The following is a 26859-nucleotide window of genomic DNA, read 5'->3' on the forward strand; positions in this document are numbered from 1 at the left end:
AGATAAGGAACTCCTTTGCCGTGACATGAGGTCACCTCTTTCAAATTGTGGCGTAGCTCATATTTCATCTGCACGTAATATACTCTTCCCCCGATGCACCAGTGCTTACTAGACTGCACGGCAAGGTTTTTGTAAAGAATTTATTTTTGAAAAAGGAGAGAATAAATGCTGTGTCCAAGGTCTTTCACCAAACTTGATGTAGTGATCAGAGAATTCAATGAACAGGGGTTTTGAAGGTTCACCTTTTTGTGACCCATTTTAAATCCATCACTATTTGGTCTCACCTGCCACTCTATCAAGTAAAGATCCCTTCCCACCCACACCTATACCACAAGAGGCTGGAAATGAAGGCTCTTACTCATCACATTTTGATTAAGATGGCTTAAAATTTGAGCTTTAATTGAAATGGGAAACACATTCCAAGAGGATTTTTTGTTTTTTTAGATTTAACCAAGCTATCAATTTCGTTTTCATTGGACATTATTGCTAACATTAAACCGTACGCCCCCGAATAGAGAGAATTCATAAAAAAGAGAATACAATCTGATCAAATCCTGGTGTAGGCAGCTACATTCATGTCTGCATGGTGGACCAGCACATCAGCTCACCGAAAGTAAAAAAAAGGAGTCTCTGGATTGGTCTGAAAGATTCTCATTTTCCAAGGCTTGATTATACCAGTGCTTTCCTGTCAAGTGTCTTCCCGGTCAGCAACAAATCTCAACTCAATACACATGTCTAAATGCAGGTACATTACAATATTTTTTTTAATAGTATTAAGTTATCTTAAATTATTTGAACAAAATTTTAAATTCCACATCTGATATCAATCTAAAAGGGACCAACATAAATCAAGAGAGAAAGAACACCACTGCAATATCAATTCCAAATTGTTACTTTTTTTTTTTTTTTTAAACAGATCTGTACAGCAAAGGAGTCAGTGATCACAAATCAGACCATACAGCAATCTAGAGCAACGCTAATCCTGTACACAGCAGAGCAGAAACACTCCCACATTCGGATGCTCCGAGTACGTCAGCTGTACTGATGGACTCCAAACCGTTTCTACTTACAGAGGACATTTTGGTGTGGGGAAAAAAAAATCTTTTAAAGTTCCCTTTGTGATTTCCAGTGTTTCTCTTATACAAAATATTACAATGATTTTATATATATTTACACAGACTTGCACAGCTAGAAAATGGTTACAAATTACAATCGGGTTTGGCAATCTATTTTTTTAAAATACATGATCTGGAACATAGCAGATTTACAATCTATGGTTGTAGTGGTAATTCATCCTACATTTCAAAGGTCTGCACAGATGAAGTTTTCTTCCCATGCAGCTCCAGCCTAAAACATTTCTACCATGAGATGTGTGCCAGGCTAAGTGCCATGAATGCAATTCATTTGTCTCCCAGCATCAGTCACGGATCAGACTAACAAAACTTGTGCAAGTTGGTGGCACAACATGGAAAAGTCAATAGACAACTGAACTTTAAATCCTTTACGTATTTTGTGTTGACTTTCTAGGCAGCAAACCTATTTCTAAGGAACAGCCAACATCACTTTCAGAAAAAGCAGCCACTGAACCTCTGGGGCATCTGTGCTATAGACCTGCAGCTAGTTAACACATGGTAGGGGTGTTCTGTTAGCTTCAAGCAAACCCCACTTTTTTTTCTTTTTAAATAACTCTTAGAACTAGGCCAGGGACAGGCTTTGTTTTAAAGCTACAGTATCTTTTTTATGGCTTTTAGTAACTCCCTGCCTTTCACTGAAATGAGGTATGTATTTCAAGTGAAATGGTAACAGTCAAGCAAACAAGTCTCAATGGACCACAGAGTTTTGCGCAGTGGTGTAAACAAACAGGTCTTCCCTACAGGATTGCCAAACCCAATTCTAATACAGTGCAAAAAAAGGGATTTTTTAAATTTTATTTTTATTTTTTTAGAAAAAAGGGTCGCTTGGGGCCTCTCAGAGTTTACTAGTAACTGTCAATCCACTGAGCAAATCCTCTTTCCACCAGAGCTCTGTTTATTGACACCACCTAAGGAAAAAGAGAGACAGATGAAGGAAATACCAGCCTGAAAACAACATTAAAAGAAATCCCCATAACTCAAGTAGAGTTTTTAAACCCACGTCTCAGTCTATACAAACCAGAGCACTACATTTCTGCAAGTGTACGCACCTCATCTCCCATCATACTCCACAGCTGGATAAGAGGCAGGCCTGTTGCACTGTCATAGTTTGTGACCTGGAAACAGACAGACATGTTAGCATAGAGCACAGCAGACAAGCTGGTGTGTCAGTGAGCTGAGACATAGCTTTGCTGTTAAGCTTTCACTTCCTGAGGCTGAGCGGGAGAACAGTGGCACACAGTCTCCCCATCTACAAAATAAAGATCCTTGTCTCCTTTGACCATTGCTTTAAGAACTACAGCTCAAGAGCGGCATAAGAGAGCTAGGTATTATTACTCAAGAACACTTGGTCCATTCTTGGGAGATGAGATTTCACTAGCATGAGTCCTATTACCAGGTAAGAGCTGAGTGTTTCACGTCTCCAGAGGGGTTTCATTTAACTTTTGATTCATCAGAGTACTATGGAATACTTTAGGATAAAAAGACTCTTGCCCAAGCATAAGCAGCACCGGCAGTTTTCTAGACATCTCTCATATGCCAGCATTATAATCTATGAAATACATGAAGGGACTATTGTGCTCATCTAGTCAGTCCTCATGTATAACACAGAGCCTAGAACTTCCCTGAATTCATTCCAATTTGAACTAGAGCACATCTTTTAGAAAAACGGCCAATCCTGATCTAACAATTGCCAGTGATGGAGAATCTACCACAACCGTTAGTAAACTGGTCCAATGCTTTGCTACCCTCACCATTAAAAATGTAAGCCTTGTTTCTAGGCTGAATGTGTCTAGCTTCAACTTCCAGCCATTGGATCTTGTTATACCTTTGTCTGCTAGATCGAAGAGCCTGCTATCAAATCTCTGTTCCCTCATCTAGGTACTTACAGACCATGATCAAGTCACCCCTTACCCATCTCTTTGATGGGCGAAATAGATTGAGTTCCTTGAGTCTCAGAGTAGCAGCCGTGTTAGTCTGTATCCGCAAAAAAGAACAGGAGTACTTGTGGCACCTTAGAGACTAACAAATTATTTGTTAGTCTCTAAGGTGCCACAAGTACTCCTGTTCTTTTTCCTTGAGTCTGTCACTCTAAGGCATAGTTTCCAATTCTCATGGCTCTTCTCTGAACCCTCTCCAATTTATCAACATCCTTCCTGAATTACTGACACCCGCACTGGACACAATATTCCAGTAGCCGTCGCACTAATGCCAAATGCAGAATAATATACATACCTGTGCAAGCAGAGGTGTACCTCTGGTCATTTCACTAACAGATGAGTCAGCTTCTGATGAAAAGTGATCCTCGTCTTTGGAAAGAAAAGGAGAAAACAAGTCAGACATTCACAGGCTCATAGGTTTTAAGTCCAGAAGAGACTATTACAATAATCTCCTGATTAACACAGACCAAAGAATCTCTCTCATCATTGCTACAGGCATCTACAGTCTATGAAGCCGAACAAGATCACACTGAAATGTGTGTCGCAGAGGGGAGATGAACAGTTCTCTTTAACAGGATCCTAGCTCAGTAGCTACATGTGCATAAATGGATTCAAAGTAATTATTGAGGACCCTTGGTGTCTTCACATATGGTAGTTTACATTAACGCTTCAGTTTTTAACGAGGCATTCTTGAGCCTAGGTAAGCTCAGGACTTCACTTGTCCTGCAGGAAGTTTAATATGTGAACAGGAACTCAGTGCTATTCAATGGAATTTAACTGACAGAATAAACAATCCCTTGAAGGATGGGTGGAATTTTAACATTGCAAGCTGCACTCTTCGTTAATACTGTCTGTGTACTTTTCATTGTCCAAGTTGAGTGATGTATCTACACTGAGGTGTTGATCTCTGGTTCCCACGCACCATGTGGCAAATGCACTGAGCTTTGAGGAAATGAAAACAAAATCTACCTTCTGGGCTTAGACTACCTGGGCCCTTTACACTTAAAGATCAAGATGTTTCAAAATAAACTTTGTTCTTGGTCCACCCTCGTGAGACATCTCCAGCATCATCAGCAATGACAGTCCCTATGCTGCTGCAAGAGGTCCCTTATTGCACAGCGCATGCAAACAGTGAACTCTGCTGCTGGCAGCTTGGGATGGAATGACTTTCAACCTTTGCCATCCATCTACAGCCTCGGCAGAGGCAAACCCTGTGCCTACCGCCTATACAGGGTTTCCTCTCCTGATACCCAGAGTCTTGACATCAAAGGGTGCTATAAGTGGGTCGGGTTAACATCCTTAAATATCGAGAATTGAAAAGCCTTTTAGGCACTAGCAAAACATGGCTGGATTTCTATCGGCAACAACATAGGAGACGTTCACGGACATCACGAATTTCCCCTCCTCTTCCAGCACTGGGGCAGTTTTTAAGAACACTCAGAACTGTACATACCATCAATTTCAGTATGGGAATGTCAGAGGTTTGTCTAGTAGATTAAGGAATTAATCTGCATGTGTTTATTTAGTTACCTTAAAGGGACAGTACACTTGCTGTCTAGTCCATTGGGAAAGAGGGGTTTAAAGAGTAGTTCTAGGTCCTCCTGCTGCCCTCTGGTAGTTCTGCCAATTTGTGGTTTTAAGTTACATTCTCGTATTTTTTCCCTAACTGTTTCTCTTTCCATCCACAGCCACGTGAAAAACCTGCACACTGACTAGACAGGAAAGATAGTGAAACTAATTCCACAGTGCTGGCAAAAGCAAAAACCAAGCAAGAAAAAATAATACTTTTCTAATCCACTTTCTAGTAACTTCAGATATTGGACTCAAAATGGTATGGAGAAAGTCTTGACAACTCTGGCTTCTAAACTGATGGCATCCTGTTTAACCAAGCACCATGAGCGCCGATCATTAGTTTCTCTCCAGTGATTTATGTTACCTGAAAGCGGCACCACATTGTCTAATAAAACTTCTGCTCCTTGGAAGGGTAGAGTTACAAAATCAGACCTTAAAAGAGAAGAGAATCAACTTGAATAGAAGAACACACCTCTGCCCTAATTCCTTATTACTCTTTAAACAGATGATGGCTGATAGAGCAGGAATTCATTTGCTTCAGATTAGTTACAGCCAAAAGAATAGACACGGTATGCGTAACAAGCGTTTGAGCAAAATTCATATGCGAGGAGCGAGCATCTTGTGGCTAAGGCACGGGAATGAGAGATTGGGGTTCAAGCTCTGGGCTCCTCCACTTAGTCTTAGTTCTCCACGTACAAAATGAAGATGGAGTGCTCCTTTTCTCCCGTTCTTCGTCAGCTCTGACGAAGGGACAGCGCTTACTATGTGCTTGTAACGCCGAGTGCCTAGCACACTGTGGCCCTGACCTCACCCGGGTCCTCCAGGCACAACTATAATAATGAGATTGCTTCCTCATCTCGCCCACCGCTCCAGCCGGGTGTACAACGCCAGAGATCCCTCGTGCTTCTACCACCTATTCAAGCTCCTCCACTGGGAGCAGGAGCACAGACCAGGCCAGTGGCAGGCACCCATGGTTTAAGCACTGTAAGTGTTAACAGTCACCGGTACCTTGTCTACCAGCAGCAAAGCAACGGCAGGAAATTTTAGAAGAACCTACAGCTTGCCAAGGTAGGAAGCTGGAAGTTAGACCCACGTGCAGGGATTACGCGTGCTGCTCCATTTGTTCTCCTCCCAAGTTGTCTTCCCCTGCCCTGGCTCTGCAAAATCTCATTTTCCATGCCACAAATGCAGCCGTGCAAATGGTGCACCACTGGGACTGGGGGGAACCCGCTCTGAAAGGGCAATGTCTCTCCCTGGTCCAGCTGGTGCTATGTATCTGTGCCTCATCGCTTCCCACCAGGAAGAGAACAACAAGTGCGTCGTTCCCCAAACACACTCAGCATGTCACTACCCAGGGACAGAGTTTTCATGAGGCAGCCCAGCCCAGCGGATGGGGCATGTAGACCGAAGGTCTATTCCTGGTTTTGCTGCTGGATACCCTTAGGTAAGTCACCTTTTTGTTCTTCAGTTTATCCACTACTTAAGTGAGGATTACATTTGCCCTCCTCTGCGGAGCGCTTAGACACCTATGGATGAAAGCACTATGTAAGAGGTAGGGGCCTCAGTGAGGAAGCCAGGGGTCCCACACGGTTGTAAGTTGCTGAGAGAACCACTCCCCCTTAATGCTTTCATTATACTGCGGAGACACCTATACCTATCAAGCCATTACACTTAGTTATGGAAGTTCAACCATTTTTGTTCCGGTCAAGGAAGGAAAAAACGTAGTTCCTGACCTGATCTGCCTGAGTGTGTCGATTTTAACTCTCTCGTATCCTCCGTAGTCCACGTATCTGATCTCCACTTCGTTGTTATCTTTGAAGTAGTCGACAACCTGAGCCCGCCACCAAGCGCCATCCAAGCCCGGAGCAGCACAGATCACACCGACTGCAAAGCAGAAGAGGGAGGAGTGAGAAGACTCAGCGTTAGTGCCTGTTTCTAGAAGAACCATTGGAGACACCAGAGACAGAGACACCAGGCTCCTGTGTCTGCTGAGGAAGAAGCGCAGCGTCGGGGAGGACACGCTGCTACCCGCCCACGCTGCTTTCAGATGAGATGCCTGGCGCCCCGCAGCAGGGAGGCAGCATGACCCAGCAGACAGAGCACTGGACCAGGATTTAGGAGTCCCGGATTCTATTGCTGGCTCTGCCAACAACCTGCTGGATGACCTTGAGCAAGTCAAGGCGCCTCTTTGTGCCTCAGTTTCCCCTCCCACTTTCTGTCTTGTTTATTCTGATCAGGGAAGGGCTGTTTCTCACCGTATGAACGTACAGTGCCTAGCACAAGCATGGCCAGTGCCACTAGCAGCTGCAGTAATACACTTCTCTCTCCGCCTTGCCCTGTCCAGTGATATTAAGCAGACGTGGGACTAACCCTGCCTGAAGCAATAAGAGGCTTTTAAACTCTCTCTAAACGTACTTAGCATGCTCAATTTTGCACTTTTGTTTGTTTTAAAGTAGCTGCTCAACACGAGTAACTTGAGCAAGAGAAGTATTCAGAGTGTTCGTGAACCACTGAATAGTCCTCTCCGGGGGCATGGCAGGTCTGAGTGACGCTGTACGCAGTGGACAAACATGTGTCCTCCGGAAGGTGCCTTGAAAAGAAAAGATTCCGTTGAGCTGCCACCTTTCTGAACCACCAAGAAACAGCCACACACAGACCCACCCCCGTTTAAAGATGGGTACAGCATGCTGGACCCGTACACCATGCTGAACTGCTTCAGTGAGACACACACATACAGCAGAAACAGCCATGTCGGGAATGCTTCCCCCCCCCCCACCACAGCACACGCCAGCAATCTGGAGGCATTGCCAGAAATTATACCTCTATAAAGGAGAAAATGACAGGGTTTGATAGCAAAGAAAATAATCCTGATGTTATAATTAGGGTGCCGGCAGCAAACATCTTCAGGAACGCGCAGCAATGCTGCTCCCTGACTGACAAGGCTCGAGAGAGGAGATGAAAACACCGGCTATGGGAAAGGTAAATAAAAAACGCCTCTCCGCCCCCACCGAGAAACTGGTAACACATGCTTCTTGTAGTAATGCTGCTCATGAGAACATAAGAGCGGCCATACTAGGTCAGACCAAAGGTCCATCTAGCCCAGTATCCTGTCTTCCGACAGTAGCCAATGCCAGGTGCCCCAGAGGGAATGAACAGAACAGGTAATCATCAAGTGATCCATCCCGTCGCCCATTCCCAGCTTCTGGCAAACAGAGGCCAGGGACACCATCCCTGTCCATCCTGGCTAATAGCCATTGATGGACCTATCCTCCGTGAACTCATCTAGTTCTTTTTTAACCCTGTTAGTCTTGGTCTTCACAGCATCCTCCGGCAAGGAGTTCCACAGGTTGACTGTGCGTTGTGTGAAAAAATACTCAAGTTCATGTTTATATTCATGCTAGCTCACACTGTGGCAAGATTTACATTCAAAGCTTTCAGAGTAGTTTATAATTGGCCAGAGTAGTTCTGGTTTGAATTTACCTTGGTAGGAAGATAGGAATTGCCAGACTGGATCAGAACCAAGCCCCATCTAGTTCAATATCCCATCTCTGACACTGGCCTGCAGCAGAGGCTTCAGAGGAAAATGGAAGAACTCTGCAACAGCCAGATGTGGAGTGGTCTGCCGCCCACATTAGGGCCCATCCTGACCTCTAATGCTTTGACCTTTGCTGAAGACCTGAAGCATGAGCTTTAATACCCCTTCCACAAAGTCTATTATACCGGTCTTGCTAATAGTTTTAAACACAGCTTTTACACTCATCTTCCATTGCACCCTGCCCAATGTTTAGGAGCTGCAAACACCCACTTATTTCGCACCTTATTTTCCCAAGTAAGTCTCCTTAGAGGAAACTCACATAGCTTAATTAATTTGTAAATAATGTTATGTGAAGAATGATTGTGTCCCATTTTTATACAGGTTCTCTATTGTCTGACCCATGGCAAATTCTGTCATAGACCCTCATCTCTGGAGGGCGAAGCAAACTTGAGAAAATGGAAAGCTTGTACTTTGATTTATCAGGGAGTGCAGGGCAGAGGCACTGAAAAAATACCTTTCAGTGAACTCTAGACTCAAGTTACTCTGAAGCGCAGAGGAGAAAGTCTGCTAGATGCTACTAGGAAAGACCAGGGACAGATCCCAGGAGGAGACGTTCTGCTTGAGAATTCATGAGGAACAAAATGACTTGCCTTCTACTGGAGTGGGCAGAGTTGGAATTCCAGGCTGAGAATAGCAGACATACATCTGCTGGTCCAGACTGCGCAGCACATGGAACGTGGGGTGCGTGTGCTGCTGTACAAACATGTGTCCTGCGTCGATTTGGTTAACGACAATTACTTCTACGGTGACTCCATCTGGTAGCATGAGCTGCCACAAAGAGAAAGTGTTAGGTTTTCATTAACGTACTAGTGCAACGTGAGCTTCACTCATTCCAAAGGTTAGTAATAAACTCAGTTTCACTGATACCTTATCTACTCTACTACACACACAAAAATGAGGGGCCTTAGTGGTTCAGGAGTTCAGAAGTGGGCTCTTTAGATCTTCACCTCTAGGAGACTAGTTTGAACCTAGGACCAGCTGACGGAGAGTCATTGTTGACGTGTGTTCTCATGAAGGGGTGTGTGTGTGTCAGATTAGTGTAAATTCTTTGGGACAGCAATTGTGCATGTTGTGCACCAGCAAGCATGCAGACAACGCTAAAGGATGCTGTTTATCAATAGGGCAGGGAGACTAGTATAGGCAACAACAATGCAAGCTCATTTTGTGCCATCCTGACAAAATACCCCAACACTGATCTGGTAGAATCACTTGTTGGAGAAAATAGTTTAATACCAAGCTCATCTGAGCTCCTGGCCTCTCTGCTGAGGCTGCCAAATAAGTCGCAGTTTGTGATGGTGGTTTCTGAGATGAAAACACTTTCACGGATTTCCCTGCCAAGTCATTTCACATAAGCCATTGCGCAGCCATCAGGCTTTTGAGGGTATGCTGTAACTTAGCAGAACCTAAAGGCACCTACCACAACCTGAGCTGTATTGGAGTTTCCCTTTAAGGTTATAAACAGAAATCTAAAGGAGAAGGCTCAAAGAATTAGAAACATGCAGCCCCCTTGCTACCCGTGGAGGCAGATATAAGTATATCTTCCGAAGCTATATTTAGCTATTTAACAGATGCTGGAGTTCATGGTGTACCCAGTAAGATCTATTACCAAATAGACTGTCATTTATAGACAACATCTGGAAAGGGAAACAGATGTGAAATATTGTGTGGAAAGCGCAGAGGTTGATTATGATGCCAGATCTGAATAATTGCAATAGACGCTTAAAGGGAATGTGATGCTACTGGAAAGTAACAATTCAGCATGATTCTACCAGTCACATGACAACCAATATATACAGAAACGGATTGTCTTTGACCATGGGGCAAATGGATTCTAAGAACAGAACCAGAATATCTCCTCACGCACAAACCAAAAACCCAAAGAGTTATTTTCTTGAGCAAACATGTCTAGTCTGTAGGCAAAAGCCCATTATGTCAGACATGTAACTGTCAGAGATTAAGCAAGTTTGGGTTGAAGGTCTGGGTACATTTTCTGCAGTCTATCCAGGAAATTAAACACAGGGTGTCATGACGACAGATGGAAACAGTCCGACATGCAACAACTGCATCTGTGCTGATCAAGAAAAGCAAAGGACAGTCTCGAAGGAATCTTTGTGGGACTGCCCGCTTGTACAGTGGCTGCAATGGATCAAAGAAGTGTTCTTTGTTCTGAGACAAGGAGCACAATTACTCAGTACACGCCCGGTCTTTCCAGCACACCCATCTATGGAACGGATTATGGTGCAGAGTCATTGAAGGATAGGCCATCCTTGATATTTGCTTAATGGAAAAACCTATCGGAAATAGGACAGTCAAAATGAAGGGAGAATGCAATGTGGCTCTATGGATACATCTCCTAGGCACGTCCATACAGTCTAACTATATACACACGGCTAGCGTGCTACCTTGGGGCTTACCCAGGAAGTCATAGGGAGGGAATGCAGCATCAGTGATGGGGCTGGAGGAGCGTAAATGTTGGTGAGGCTCAGCTCCTTGAACTTCTTACCAATCAGACTCAGCGCTTTGTCTACATGATGCTGAGAGCCTGGAAGACAAAAAGACGGAGTTAAATCACGTGGATGTGTTGGGCACACACCGGCAGCACAAGTGCTGGAACTAGGGGTGCTGCCGCTCTCCCCCCAGCTTGAAGTGGTTTCTAGCATAGACCGGTTTACAGTTTGGTTCAATGACTCTCGGCACCCCCACTATACAAATTGTCCCAGCGCTCCTGACCGGCAGTACCTTATAACTCCTCCTGAATGATACGATTACATACAGACCTTTCCTGTCTATACCAGCAAATATCTTTTTTGATGTGGGTAAAAGCCTGGATACACAGCTGTAAATAAAACTGAGCCAAGAGGTCTCCTGCCATGGGACCACTGTGCGCTGGTTTCAGCTTCACCGAAGAGGGCTATTCAATGCATGATAAGCCGCACATTAGAAAGCTAAAACAAAATCCCCAGTGTGGCGTGGTTGTTTTGTGTGTTTAAGTTTCAGTGATAGAGTCTTGACAGCTGATATTTTCAAAGCCAGGCAGCTACATCCCTGCTATTAACTTTAGTGAAAGATGCATGGTTACATCTTGCTTTGAAAGTCTCAGCCACACTCCGTGACCCAAAACAGTGTTGTACGAGTGCCAGGAATATCCCTTAAACTGAGGAAACTTAACCAACCAGCGCAGCATCTGTCCACGATGAGCCAAGCACAGAGATTAACGTAACAACGGCCATACTGGGTCAGACCAAAGGTCCATCTAGCCCAGTGTCCTGTCTTCCAACAGCGGCCAATGCCAGGTGCTCCAGAGGGAATGAACAGAACAGGTAATCATCCAGTGATCCATCCCATTGCCCATTCCCTGCTTCTAGCAAACAGAGGCTAGGGACATCATCCCTGCCCATCCTGGCTAATAGCCATTGATGGACCTATCCTCCATAAATTTATCTAGTTCTTTTTTGAACGCTGTTATAGAATCATAGAATATCAGGGTTGGAAGGGACCTCAGGAGGTCATCTAGTCCAAGCCCCTTCTCAAAGCAGGACCAATCCCCAGACAGATTTTTGCCCCAAATCCCTAAATGGCCCCCTCAAGGATTGAACTCACAACCCTGGGTTTAGCAGGCCAATGCTCTTGGCCTTCACAACATCCTCTGGCAAGGAGTTCCACAGGTTGGCTGTGCATTGTGTGAAGCATAAAGGTCAACCAATACCTTTAAAACAATTCAGTTTTAATACAGCGTCTATAGTGTCTGAGTAACCAAGATAAATATTTTTTAAGTGATATTTCTTTGTACAGTGGCCCTTTAAAGATTCTGGCAAATGGAATATTTTCCTAGCTCCCCTAATCATTTACAAAAATATTTTAGTACAAGTTTATTTTCAGTGACTTCTCTTGTCAAAATCTACAACAACTGATTTATGTTTATTACTGTGGTGATGAGGTTACAACCAAGAACGGGTCCCATTGTGCTGGTCAATGTTCAGGCACAGCATAAGGGTATGCCTCAACTATGGAGACTATGCCAGCACAGCAGGGCCCTGGAGAGTAGACACAGGAACACCACATCCCGGAATGAAGTTAACTATGTCAGCAGAAGCCCTCTTCCACCAACCCCTACACTGGGGGTTTTGTCAGAATGGAGGTGTCCGTCTGTCAGGGGCGTAGTGATTTTTGTTTTTAAATACATGCCTGACAGACGCAGCTATGCCAAGCCTGAGAGAGTCCCTGCCCTACAGAGCTTACAGTCTAAACCTACAAGGCAAAAGGGATCTAAAATACAGGTGACGTGAACAATCCAATGGCTGCAAACACGTTAGTTCCACTTTTTTTGTTTTTACCTAAATCCTGTCAGCGGGGTTGTTAGCAGGGGATTAGCTAGATGCTAACACATTATAGGCGACATACCTGCGCTAGCCATGCTCTAGCTAATCTTGCTGAAAACAGCAGTGAGACCGTGGTGGCATGGGCAGCACAAGACGGTATGTATCCAGCGGGGGAGGGAGAGGGGCGGGGGGGGGGGAGGGGGAGGAGAGAGTCAGGCAGGCTCATGCAGCCAGCGCTGAAGCCCGCACCTCGGTGTCCTCACTGCTATTTCTTAGCGAACTAGCTAGCTTACAGCTGGTGTGGGCATGCCCATGGGCGCTGCAAATCACCCCAGCTCCAAGTCGCTATGTGCAGACATATAGTTAGGGAAACAGATCTAGAACAACCTCTCATACACACATCTCTGGACGAAGGGTTTGGGAAAATGGTACCCCATAAACCTAGTCTGCACTAGGGAAAGATGGACATTTAAAAATCCTAGTGTAGACAAGGCACTTGTGTGTTAACATCCATTAGCTGGTTGAGGTAAGCCATATGCTCTCCCCCACGATTTTAATGCATTAAAAATTCACCTTCCTTCCCAGCATAGACAGGGCCTAGCATTGATGCTATTTGAAGCACAGGTGGTAGCATTTCGAGCCCAGGACTCAAAGTTAAGTATCCAAGCTGCAGTCAGTTCTTCACCCCTTTATCTAAGCGCCCAGAGGTCAGATTTTAGACACAGTCTAAAAAAACCCACAACCAGGAATCATCTCACTCACCTTCTATGTGACAAATCTGGACATCTTGGGTGTAAGGTAGCGTTGAAATATAAATTTTGGCACCAGAAGTTTGCTTCAGAAAACTCACATACCTCCCCTGCTTGCCAATCAGCCGGCCAACCAAGTGCTTGATGGAAAGATGGAGAATTCAGTTAGGAGTGAGAACAGCACCTGGGATCTTTAATTTTTAAATGCTTAATTTCACCTACAAGAAGTGCCACAGGTCTGACTGGGCCGTGAGGATCAATCGGAACTCAGCGCAGATTGGGCTTCTACCAAATGTAAAATGACATTGGCCCAGCAGAGTTTAGGGAGATTTTGTTTAGTAGCCCAAGGCAGTTTCTGATTTACCCACATTTTGTTAAGTCCATCTTTCTAGTCAGCAGAAACAGCAAGTGCAGCAAAGACACGAAGGCCTGGTGTAGGTTGGCATAACTCCTGAAATCAATGGAGCTGCCCCATCTCTGAATCTGGCCCCATTTCTTATTATGCCATTGTGCTTTTCATTTAAAAAACCCCCTAAGTTCTAGCTCTTTAACTAAAACCAATTACAAGTTTCTTTGGAGAAATACTAACAGCTTGTCCTCATTGGCCAAGGATATGGATTCTGCTACTGCAGGGCTGATTCCCTGTGCCTAGGTTATACTATCCCATAAAAAGAAACTTCTCACGTAGTGTCACCGAGCCCACTGCATCGCTATAGGAGGCAGCATGCTCAACCCATTTGGGAAAGTGATGCCTTATATTGCTGAACTGTGAACCTTCTGGATGACTCAGGAGCAACAAGGACCAGTTCTGGAAGGGATCTTGTGGAGTCATCCAGGGATCCAAGGTGCAAGGATGAATGTTATGAAGCAAAGCCTGGGCAATGGGGCAAGTGTAGAACGGGGATGGGGTGGGGGGAGGCTCTGGAGGGAACATGGAACATCCTTCCTAGACCCAGCGACAGTTGCTCTTTCTAGAGGAGTTCTCAGCACATTAATGGGCATTAGCCCCTTAGAGACATTCAGAATTTCAGCAGAGAATATAGAAAGCCCCTTGAACATCCTCTGTCCCCCATATGCAAGAAAAGCCAAAGCACCCCCTCTACCAAGAATCATGGTATCTGTTTTTTGGGGTTTACTAATTTTGTGTGTGTGTGTGTTTTTAGCAATTTTTAGTTTTATGTACATCAGGGTTCAGGAGGTTGAAAATCAAGGGTTTGGGGGGCTCTATATATACACTGATAACTAATCTTTAGAATGCTCCCTAGTGTGCTGGAACGTGGTACTGTTCATTTGCACTAGGGAACGTTTAACGTGCCCCAGCATGGTCTACACAGACCAACAGATGTGCAACACATCAGTGCGCTTTAGAAATCACACCCGTGTAGTCTGCATTTCTGTGCTGAGATGCAAGTCACCATTTCCGGGGTTTCCTGGATAAACACCAATTTCAGGGTTTTTTGTGCCATGGATGTTTATCGCTTAAAACCGAAAATCAGCAGCCCTACAAGGATTCTTTGCATTTGGAGTTCTTCAGCAGGTATTTCAAGGAGTGTTAAGCCCCAACACCCTGAAGGGTAAGAAAGCACAGCACCCGTTTTATAGACCGAGGGAGATACAGAAGGGCCATGTGCTTCGCTCAAGGTCACACTGTGGCAGAGCCAGGACTAGAACCCAGAAGTTGACTCCCAGTCCCCCGCTAACCACTGGCCAACGCTCCCCAAGGTCAGTGCAGGGAGTTACGGATGCCGAGTATTTGGCTCGTTACCTTTGGCACCTCTATCTCCCAGATAGTGAGCTCAGACTTATTGGATTCTACTCCTGGCTTGGAGTTCTGGCAACTCTCCGTCTTCCCAAGGGCACAGCCACTGTCCACAGAATCCATGCTATTTACATCTGAACCTACAAAAAACAAACAAAAAAACCCCCACACCACGGCATTCAGACAGTCTGCATAATCCAAGCTCTTAGACTCTGCATGAAGTCTGACAAAACTCCCATTTCACATACATTGTGATTGTGGGCTCTACTGCACATACACACTTTACACTCTAGATTGTGAGTCTGTTATTCAATTCTCAGCTCCTCTAAGAAAAACATGTGTTGGGGCTGCTCTGTGCTACTTATGGAAACAGGCCACTAGAAACAGACTTCTGTCCCCTAAAACTGCCTGAAGAATTCCACATGTCTGATGATAAAAAACTGAATCTAATTAGGAACCGCCATGTTCACAAGCACCCTCTGTAATGCAATGGGCAGAGTGTAAGACATCAAGAGTTTGTGCAGGTCAAATACAGAAGCCAGGTGCTATAACTCGCGGAATGCAAACGCCGTACAGTTGCAGTATCAGAATTATGTCCCCTTGGATTAAATAGGACTAGCAGCGGCATGCTAGCCATGAGACAGCTTCTTCCTCTTTGAGACTCCAAACCTAGCTATGGGTTATTGGGGAAAAGGGAGATGGAGTCTTTTCCATTGAAAGCCTCCTGTCATCACATTACCACTGCCCTGGACCAAGGTAAAAGCAGTGGGAGGGATAAGCCACCGCTGAAGATCTATGGCTTTGCAGCAGGCCACATGTGCCGTACTGAGAAGCACCTGCACATCACCGGCCTCTCCGGTCAGCAGGAGGGGCCCTGGTACTTCAATGAGAGAGGCCCTGCAAACATCAATAGAAGATAGATCGAAAGCTCTTTATGGAAGGTCATGGCTGCTTCAGTGCAAAGCACAGACCCTTCCCACAATTTGATTATAAGTGCTCCTAAGTGCTCCCACCCGTGGCTGGATGGGGGAGGAAATCTTTGGAGCAATCGAGGGGACCTCCTTCAAAGCCTTCTGCAACATTCCAGCTGCAAAAAAACCCCAACCCACCTTAAAGGACTTCAGGATGCCATGAACCAGACATCCCCCAAGCAACTCAATGAGGCAGAGACCTGCTGAAGCTAATGTACGCTGCTCCCCATTCCAGCCATTAGGCTTGAAGAAGCCTCCGAGGGACAAGGTGATATTAAAGATCTTAGTCATTTTGGGATGGGGTGTGGGAAAGCCCAAGGAACTTAGAGACACGTGGCAAGCCAAAGATCAGGCTCTTGGCAAGAGTGGCATCTTGACACATAGGATTTGATCCAATCAAGTTTCCAAGAGTGAGAAACAGAGGCCCTTCGTTACGGAATTCCGTTTAGTTTCACTGAAAACTGGAAGGGGATCACTTCAAGCGTGCTGAAGTTCAGCGGAGCCGTTCCTTGAATGGGAATCAGATTCATGCCGCTGGAGTGTGAGCGAGCAGAGCTTTCCCTGTTACTCCTTAGTTGAGATTGGGGGTTATGATTCCCCCTGGTCAGGTAGCCTTGCTTCCCAAAGGCCCAAAGCTAAGACAGCATCTTCTACTTGGGAAGGGTATGAGAAATACAAGGTATATCAAGCAGTAATGTAAGAAACCTACAGGCCCAAGATATTAGCTTAAGCACCTTGCAAGAGCTATGCGGCCTACAAGCTTTAGGCTAAGTAAGGTCGCTGCTGTCTAACTTAAATCACACGATATCATAAGACTTTGTTCGGGTGAACAAATACACCGACATGCAACCACGAGAACGCAGTGGATGCCAGTTTGGATATTTTAGGATAGGAACATCAGCAGATGTTCAACTGCACCACTTGGTTGGGTTGGGTTGCAACCAACTGATGTATATGTTCGCAAGTCTGAGATAATTAATATACTAACCTATAGCATAAGGACACCCCAATGTTATTAGGGTGAGGAATTTAGTTATGGACAAAGGAGGCCGAACATTCTTATGAATATTCACAGCAGCCACCAGACCCTATAGCAGGGCTAACCACGGCCTAGACTGTTGAGACCTTGACCATTGGAACGTTTTGGCACACCAGAGACAGGGTAAGACTCTCGTGGATCACCTCCTGTCTCATCAGTCCTAGGTCTCCACAAGGATGGTGTGACTATAGGTATGACACGACACCAGACAGGAAGTTAATACTGTATTACTGCTGCCTCCTTGGTTGGGTTGGATTGGATTGTTTGTGTGTTTACTAATTGTGTTAGCAAAACCATTGCAAATTCACAAGCTTCTTCCCCAAGTCTGAGTGTTGCAACCCTGCACGTGGGAGTTCCCAAATTAACAGTACTTCTAACAACTCTGGGCCTGATCTGAGGACTAGAATTTACCAAACCTCAGAGGGTTAACAGGGAATTCTCAAGTAATCAATATAATACATAATCAGTAGATCAGGCAATGGAGGGGTGAGAATCTGTTAGCCCCAGTTATGGGGAGCCACCGGTTTCTTAAATAGCATCTGAACATTTCAAATATGGTTGGGGGATAAAAGGATGATAAAAGTGATGAGCTTCCAGCAATCTGCTTGTTAGTACATTACTGGGATGAGGATCCAACAGTCCTCGCTTGCTCTTCTGTATTCTGGCCACCTGGCTCCAATACACCAAAAACCCAAGGGAGCACACGAGCTGCTCTGTTTTTGCTACTGCCCAAGTCAGGCCACAGCTCTGATACAATCGGGTCCACTATCTGCCTGGCGGGTCTCGATTCAGACTTGCTGATCAAGATGCCGCTGTGAACAAGTGGGGATTTCAGGGAGGTGACAAGGGAGAAGGCGGCGGCTTTTCCTTTCTTCCTTTCTTCCCTTTCAGCATTCAACTCGCACGTGCAAAGTAACCTACATCACCCTCTACATCAGTGGTTTTCCACCAGGAGTCCAAGGCCCCCTCGGGGGCCACGAGCAGGTTTCAGGGGGGTCCAGGGCAGAAAGCTGAAGCCCTGCCACATGGGGTTGAAGCCTGGGGCCCTGAGCAATGTAGTTTTGTGGGGGCCCCTATGGCATCATGCCTCAGGCAAGCCCCTGCTTGCTATCCCCTGATGCCGGACCTGGCTTTTATATGCAGAAAAGCCGTTGTGGTGGCACAGGCAGGCCGTGGAGTTTTTATAGCATGTTGGGGAGGCCTCCAAAAGAAAAAGGTTCAGAATCCCTGCTCTACATCACCTTGGAGTTTGTCCTGGCGTGAGAGTTTTGTCGCTTTACTGTGTGGTCTCAGTTCAGCCCCTGTATTAGAGCGTTTGTTCTCTCCGCTAGTCATGCCGAGAAGTGTATGCGACAGGGTAAGAGTAATTTCTTCCTTTAGTAAGAAGTGTTTCTTATAGAGGGGACATCTAGAAAATGGTCAATCCCGGTCTCCTATTAAAAGCTGCAGACCCTGCTATCTAGCAGCAGGCAGCACTCCTGTTACTCTGTAGTGACTATTGAATGCAGCCTGTCTTTAGGGGCTGTTTGCGCTGCAGGGTTGTATGAAGAGCGTTTACATACAGCTTTTAAGGCTGAAGTTTGTGTTTGTCCACACAAGGTTAGCCTAATATAAAGCAGCTAGGAAAAGAACCCCCGGCTTTAACACTACCCACCCACTAGAGAGAGAGAGAGAGAGAGACAGAGAGAGAGAGAGAGAGAGAGATATATGCTACAGCAAAGAGATGGAGGAACCCCGACAAGCCAAACACATTACACGTGGGCACAGGCTGTGGAGATTTCTCATCTCGCACCCACTTTCCAAGCAAACAGACCATGTTAGTGCGGACACAGATGACGCTGTCTTAGGACGTCAAGCAATTGCTCCACCTGTTCGCATGTACAGTCCACGTCCGCCCTTCAGTGAACGGTCCACACCAAAGGCAAGAGCCTAATGCTTACAGCTGAGTGGATGCCGCCTGAGCTCAAGCGGTAACAAGCTTGCGCTTTTGGGGCTCATGCTTGCAAGGTGCTGAGCTCCCTGGCCCATATCCAACACACACTGATTTCATTGGGGTGGCTCACGTGCTTTAAGTTAATCATGCGCTTAAATGCTTTGCTGGATGGAGGCCAGCATGCTCAGTGTCTTGCTGAGTTTCCTGGACACCACATAGCTAGCTACGGTTTTTCCCCATCACTGTGGGATGTAGGAGCTGGCAGCCTAGGATGGGTTCATTCGGTCCATCTGAGCATAAGACATCTATTTATAACTTGGTAGGATTTTTACCAACAAGCAGGCCCTCTGAATTGTGATGAGGGTTGGGGACTGAGGACTTTTCAGTGCTGTACTAATGCACCTTCCCTCATGTGTCTTATGTGAGGCTCTCAAAGAGATGTGAACCCTTACCTCCTGAGTGATCTGCATCTGTCTCCGCTGTCCAGTGCTTCTCATGTCTCAGATCTGCACTGTCCCCTTTCAGCACTCCATTGCTGTATGGCACTTTGTCTTCCCCTAATATAGGGGTCTGAGGTTTCTCACTCTGTGCCACGTTTTGCTCTGTGGAAGCGTCCTGGATCACAGACATGCTCAGCAAGTCTGAACGCTGGCCTGATAGGAGAGACAGTGACGTGCTTTGCAAGGGATCCTCGACGTTTGTCCCATCTTCAGACGTACATGCGCTGCACCCAGAATCCTCCGTTACTGCATGCGACTCTTCAAACGACTCTCCATTGTTCGTAATCAAAGTCCGGTTATCTCCTTGTGTTTCACTGTGCACAGATTTCTTTGGCCGATGGTCTTTTGGATCTATCTGCACTGGGTTAGATAAGCGCCCGTATTTCAAGCAGCTGGAATATGACACGTAACGATGGAGTTTCTCTTCCGATAGAGAAACAGGTATCGTTGCAACGTTCTCTGTGGAAACTGCTTCATTCCCTCTGCTAGATTCCACTGCAAGCATCTCATCGGATGAAATGCTCACTCTCTCCAGCGGTCTATCAACCCGGCTGACTGCGACTTCACAGATCCTACTGGACACATCGCTTACTGAACTAGACAGCACTTCCTCGGTAGCTGCTAAGATGACTTTGGAAATAATCTGTATGGCTGCTTGCTCAATTTTCTCAACTTCCTCTTTGTCCAAACTCACTCCTCCAATTCTCTCTCTTTCCAAACTATCTTCTTTCGACTGCGTATCCCTGTAGCACTTCTCTTCCCTTCCATGACATTTAAGCACAGTACTGACCGTCATCTCAGACATCTCCTCTTCCCTGGACAGGTCCAAGCCAGCAGACTCTACACAATTATTCAGTAACTTCCCAACTACAGACTCTCTCTGCCCGGGGACAGTGTCCTCGACTTCCTTACTATCATCTTCATCTAAAATGGCAGGTTGGGCGGTGGCTGAATCCTCTGGTTCAGAGCCCAGGGCCGGCAGGCAGCCAGTGTCTGAGGACGTAGCCGCTAGGCACTGGATTTCCTTAGATGGATTCTCCAAAGAATCGTGCGTCTTTTCTGCTTCACCACTTTCCCCAGTCTTTCCCAAAGACTCTTGTAGTGACTCTACCACGGAACATGCCAATGGCTGCTGCGCTGGGATTCCACTGAAAACTGACTCCTGCCTGGTAACAAGCACACCATTGTCACTGCACTCGACACTCTTCGGGGCTGAAGGGGGAGACACTTGTGCAAGGGACCCGGTTTCATCTCGAGACGCTGCTCTTTCCAGTTTTTCACTGTCGTCCTCAAACGTGCCCAATTCGACGGTCGTTACTGCGGTGGCAGGATGGTCCCTGGAGGAATCTAATCTCTGTTGAGCGTCACATGCCAGAGAGGGTGTCATTAACCCCAAGGACAGCTGGGAAGTTAAGGTTTCATTCTCTGGGCAGTCCTCTTCCGAGGGCACAGGCAGTTCTTTAGTAGCATTTACTTCTTCTCTGGACAGAGGTTCCTTTATGGGAGGTTCAATCCTCTGATCTTCCACGCCTGCTAATGCTTGCCTGTCGTGATTGCTTGTACGCTCCTTTTTACGAGAAAAAAACCACCACCAACCAATAAGTGCCAGCACTCCAGGTAAGGCGTACGGGAAGAAAGTGCGGAAGCGTAAAGCCATTTTAAGGAGCCTCAGCAATTATACCTGGTGAGGGGAGAAAGAGAGATGTAACTAGCATTAAAAAAAATAATAATATGCTTCCTAAGAAAGAGAGAAAAGTTATATTGGGGACTTGCATGGGGCTCGGAAAGGATGAGGAAGGGATCAAGGTTTCACAGATTCCTCGAATAATTTTTTTTTTTTTTGGCCAAATCTAGCTAGTTGTACTGACTGCTTTCAGTGTAGCTTAAACCTCTCTCTTTTCCCAAAATCACTGGCTACGTTGATTAAAAGCAAAGCACTTCTGTCTAGCTAAAAGGAACACCTCTGCTACGTCAGCATGGTCCAGCGCAGAGGGCCCTGGACTGGCAGTCAGGAAATCCGGGCTCTATTTCAGTTTCGACCACTGGCTGGCTTCATTACCTCGAACAAATCACTTCACACCTTTGTGCCTCTGCCTCCCCTCCCCTCCTTCGCCTGGCTTGTCTAATTAAACCACAAGCCCGTCAGGGCAGGGACTGTCTTGCTATGAGCATCCACTGCACTTAGCACAACGGGGTCCGTAATCTCAGACCGGGCCTCCAGGAACAGCTGTAATGCAAATAAAAATGAGAAGGCAGGACAGCTCAAGTGGGTGCCAGCTATTTAATACTAAAAGCCAGTATGTACTAGACTCTGCCCTGCCTAGTCTAGTACGTTTTCCCACTCTGCCTTCTCTTGGATCCATTTCCCGCTCCCCTGCAGGCACATCTGGGGTTTGCCATCTGCTTAGGAGCTGCTGTCAAAAAGGAGCAGAGTGCTGAAATTCTGAAGCCACAATGTCCGAGTAGGTTCACAATGAAGATGCCCATCCATAAATATACCACTGCAATATTAATTCAAGGAAACCTGGGTACACAAATGTACCATCAAAACACTCAGCTGCTTTGATGCACAAGATTTAGTTCTGCAGCTCAGCAAGAAGAAAACGGGACATTTAAGAAAACTGTTTATCTCTAAATTAAAAATGGCAGAAAGTGTCTGTGCTTAATGGATCTCAAGTGTGCGGCCCAACCAGAAATCACATCTAAACATTCCTCTGAAAAGCGTAGCTCTCTGAAGCGAAAGCCAGGTGGTCTAAAAAACACAACACAGCCACCAAGAGCAGGGACCCCAGCCCCTCACCTAGGAGGTTACTGCCATTACTTATGATACAGTTAGATTCATTGGAGGTGGAAGTACTACACTTGCTCACGTACCCGAAGCTACAAATGCTTTAAGACAGTGTTTCTCAAACTGGGGTCGCTGGTTGTGTAGGGAAAGCCCCTGGCAGGCCGAGCTGTTTACCTGCACCGTCCGCAGGTCCGGCCGATCGCGGCTCCCACTGGCCGTGGTTCGCTGCTCCGGGCCAATGGGAGCTGTGGAAGCGGCGCGGGCCGAGAGCCATACGGGCTGCCGCTTCCAGCGGCTCCCATTGGCCCGGAGCAGCGAACCGCAGCCAGTGGGAGCCGCGATCGGCCGGACCTGCGGACGGGGCAGGTAAACAAACTGGCCCGGCCCGCCAGGGGCTTTCCCTACACAACCGGCGACCCCAGTTTGAGAAACACTGCTCTAAGACACCCAACTCCCCAACCTGCCACCGTACGTGGGATATCATAACACATGGGATACAGACACCTGGCATTCCGCACACCAAGCACTGCCAGAAACCTACCAGTCCTTCTACCCCTTGTGCTAATCAGCTGATTTGCAAGATAAAGACACATGTGGACACCCCCCCCCCCTCTTCCCTACTCTTCTCTGTCTATAGCTGAGTCTTTGCCTGAAGGATGCAGCTACGTAATGCAAGTACTGAAACAAGTCAATCAGCTCACAGTTTTAATTATGGCAAATTAGTTTTAGAGAAACCCACCCACAAGAGAATGAGTAGGACCTACAATATTAGATGAGCATGACTATGGGAGGATAGCGGAGTAGTCTAAATGGACCAGGGTACGTTACACTGCCTTGTAGCTAATGATATCTCTGACATCGTTCAGTTATAGGCTGCATGGGATTGGCTCCAAACATGCAAGAGTCATTTGGGCTTAGAAACCCAACCTTAACGTTTGACTGACTTAGACAGACGGAAAGAACAGTTTTAAGTTTTGCAGATACGTGCACCAAAGGATTACAACAGCCTGCAGATAACCCCCCTAGAGATCTGTGTTACAGCATGCCCTGGGGGAGGGGGGAATATTGGAAATAGTTTTACTGGTTCTAGAAACCAGTTTCCAGAATGCCAGTCCATTATAGCAATTGGTATTCAGGCAGCCCCCTGGAAGCAAAGGGTTTCAGGAATATAGGGCTTCTTGAAGGAGGTGGAGTCATCCAGATTCCCTGGCTGGATAATTTAACAGTGCCATATTGTAGATATTCAGTCAACAAGCCTTTCTAACCACTGGATTTCAAAATGTGGCAAAGGCCATTAACAAAGTCCATGCTGTAAGAGGAGAAGCCCTGCTTTATCACTGAGGCCAAGAGCTTGGTCCTACCAGAAGATCAGCATGGCTAACAGGAACCGCCAGAGGTATGTTAGCAAGGATTAAAGCCACAGTTTAAAAACAAGAGTTCCACAACAGATATAAACTCTCATGCTTTAGGATTCAAACCAATCTCTAATGGAGTTCAGGGCAGGTTATTTCCTAACCTGGGTTTCATGCACCTTTGTCTGGAGCATTGGGTACTAGGCACTATCAGAGACAGGATAGCTAACTGGAGCATTGGTCTGATCCAGCATGGAAATCCCTATGTATTTTTCCCAGGAAGTTAACATCTACTTAACATTTTCAGACTGGTAGTTCATTGACATTCAAACACAAAGCAAGTTATTTAACTAGAGAAGGAAAAAACCCTTACATCCTAGAATAGCTTTATTTTAGCTATACGTATTCCCCCCCCCCCCCAGCCCCCCATCAGATGTAGGAATAGACCACTTTAGGAATAAATGTACAGCAGGAATCTGAATCTCTTTCAGACTGGGTTCTCCTTGCTGACATCTTTAAAAAAAACAACAACCCCAAACAAGATGCCCTAGGGCTCCCGTGAGGCTGGCCTGCTTGGTGATGAGTCAGCGCTCGGATACTACAGCGAAAGGGCCTACTGAAAAAGACAAAGGAGATTTCCTTGGCGTCACTAGGAAACGCTCCTCTGCAAGTCTGGTTACAGCATGGTTTATGAATAAATTAGCAGGAAATATAGTATCACTCCGTGCCCCTGAAGGAGAATAGATGCTTTGGAGGTTAACATTTGAAGACACTGAATGCGGGGGAACAGGGGAGTGTAAAAGTTTCATCATCCTGTCTCAACAGGGACTGAGATTAGGTTGGGGACAGTACTGTGAGCTTTTTCTTTTTTTAAATTACCGGCTATATTTAGTTACATTAGTGTCATGAGACTGATTTAAAGGGACAAAAATCAAGGCAACTCCAAGCGTCCCTAATTCACCCCCTGAGCCTCAGAGCAGGCATAAGCCATCTCCTGGAAGCATGGATTTCTTGCCACAGCGAAGTGTGCTGAGGCCAAACAGTAGTACAATCTCCATGCTTCCTGGTTTGTGTGTAAGTTACAGCCTTTCTATCATTAACAAGGGGGCCAGGAAGGAGAAAAATTTAGTTGGGATGTCTCCAGCAAGAGACGCCCCCAAGACCTCCACTCTGCAAAGTGGCTGGCTCTGAGTTTTGGCAATGGGATACAGAGTCTCTTGCCTCTGGGTCACTGGTTTAAACCAGTAGTAGCCAAGAGCAGTTGCTAGCTGGTAGCTGTTTGGTGGCCCCAAGTGTCATGAATTGGTGGCCTCAGCCTGCTTCCAGAACACAAGCATCCACCCCACCAACAAAGAGACACCCCGGTTACTGACTGAGGCAGCATCCTCATTGGAAGCGTCAGCGACAAGGCCAGTACCTGGGAAAGCAGCACCCCTTTAGACCTAGAGGTATAGTGCCTCCAGGTCAAGTTTAAAGCACAATGTGGGCAGGAGTGAAAGTCACTCTGCTCTTTCTGAGGAGGGACCCAGGACATCAGCCTCCCGGGCTACAGTCTTTCACCAGCACCGCATTCAGCTATTTCCAGAGCGCATTGTTTGGATGTGGTGCACAGACACCAGGGCTGGAATCCAGGACATGAGATAGATACAGCATCGGTTAATTGCAGTTTGTTTTTTTATTAAGGAGTTACTTTTGAGAGTAGGAGCAGCTTAGGCGTGCGCTTCCACGTCTATAAAGAGAAACCAGTAAGCAAGAAGGCACGTGGAGGGTTGCCTCCTATTCCCTGCATCAGAATGCTCCTTGGAGAAAGGCAGACTCCGCTCTGGATTCATTTCAGCACATTAACAAATTTCAAGGTCATGTGAGTTGCTAATCCACTCTGCTGCATTCACAGCATGGCGTTCCCCTCCCCGCCGGCTGTTAAGGCAGAGAGGCTGCTGAGCTGGACTCACAACCTGGGTATCTAGGGAGACACTGAACAGCCCTTTCAGCTAGTCAGTCCCTCAGCTGCGGCGCTGCAGAGCCCCGTCAGATATGCTCGCTAAAGGGAGTTCCCTTCCTTGCAAGTTCTAGACTGAACCGCTCCCTCCAGCACCATTATTTACCTTAATCGGTGCAGCCAATTTAAGTTGACACAAGCAGCTTTGACATTCCAAGCCACTCACCGCATTAGGCCTGCAAAAAAACTCAACCCCCCCACAAGGAACATGTATGGCCTGCCCTCTCCCGACAGGTTGCTCAGTTATAAAAGGATACGACAGAGATCAGGGCAATTCTTCCTGACCTGAGCAGGGTGCAGTTTGTTTGTTTGTTTTAAAACGATCCCTTCTTTCTTCAATTCCTTTAGCATCTTGGACAGGGAGACAGCTTCCTCCCACTGTAATACTGCTGGGTAGCCTGCCAACGGGGACACTGGACAACGATTCAGACAATCTGCTCCCTTTCTAGCTACTTTACACTGCCAGGGTCTGGCGAGCCAGACCTGGACTTGAACGTGAAGCCCATGATGCTTCCTAACCCCTCCTTCCAAACACCCCTCTGTAATGCAGCGCCATTACTGGAGGTGTGTGCTTAACTCAAGTCAATGAAGACAGGGAGGCTTGCAGTTCTCACACAAGTTAGCAAGTCAAGTTAAAGACCACAGTGTTTGCTCATCAAGTGAAAGTTACCAACTGCCTTTACTTAGCTAACAGGATAAAACCCTAGTGAACACCTTTCCCCCATTTGCAGTGAAGACAGGGCTTTAGTGTTTCAAACTCAGACTACATGATAACCGCAGTCTTGCACTGTCCCTATAAAACCTTAGGGTAAAATGATCTTCATATTCCCGAAGATCTCTTTAAAAAGCTTTCAGCCCATGGAGATCGTGCTGCCTCTTATTCCTCTGACTTTTTGGAAAGCTGAGCCTCCACTTTCTGATTCGAGGCCTCGTGACTTCATGCCAGACACTTACAATCCAAAGAGAGACTCCTGCCACATGCTTTAGGCTGTCACGCTGTTCCTTTGCCAATGTTGTTTGAGTTATAAAAAGGCAGGGGGGACATGCCTTTCCTTAACAGACAAAAATCTACACAGCTGGAAGGTGGGGCTGGCTAAACCATTGTCCATTACAACAATACTGCCTAGCTGCAGCGCATTCTCACACTCACACTTTACCTTTGCACTGAGCAGGATTAAAGCCCGACAGGGCGTCTTTGGCTACATTAAGAACT

The 26859-nt window shown here is 46.3% G+C and overlaps 1 protein-coding gene across 4 annotated transcripts in view; it reads right to left on the minus strand.

Annotated features, from left to right (window-relative positions):
- Window positions 1–366: 366 nt before the first annotated feature.
- AKAP1 (A-kinase anchoring protein 1) overlaps window positions 367–26859 on the minus strand; it is a 43816-nt gene continuing 17323 nt past the window's right edge. For 2 of the 4 annotated variants that reach the window (XM_005298865.4, XM_065572830.1), the window contains exons 2-11: window positions 19460–21188; window positions 15071–15204; window positions 13319–13445; window positions 10652–10779; window positions 8828–9005; window positions 6376–6526; window positions 5007–5074; window positions 3366–3439; window positions 2183–2248; window positions 367–2041 (exon numbers count right to left, since the gene is read on the minus strand). In XM_005298865.4, the coding sequence (XP_005298922.2) occupies window positions 1979–2041; window positions 2183–2248; window positions 3366–3439; window positions 5007–5074; window positions 6376–6526; window positions 8828–9005; window positions 10652–10779; window positions 13319–13445; window positions 15071–15204; window positions 19460–21164 (2694 nt within the window). In that variant the 5' untranslated portion in view covers window positions 21165–21188 and the 3' untranslated portion in view covers window positions 367–1978. Of the gene's footprint in view, window positions 2042–2182; window positions 2249–3365; window positions 3440–4600; window positions 5075–6375; window positions 6527–8827; window positions 9006–10651; window positions 10780–13318; window positions 13446–15070; window positions 15205–19459; window positions 21189–26859 lie in introns of all 4 variants that reach the window. The other 2 variants (XR_010593766.1, XR_010593767.1) reach the window with 2 other exon arrangements.

Source organism: Chrysemys picta, chromosome 19 (assembly GCF_011386835.1).
Source record: "Chrysemys picta bellii isolate R12L10 chromosome 19, ASM1138683v2, whole genome shotgun sequence".
Lineage (NCBI taxonomy): Eukaryota > Metazoa > Chordata > Testudines > Emydidae > Chrysemys > Chrysemys picta.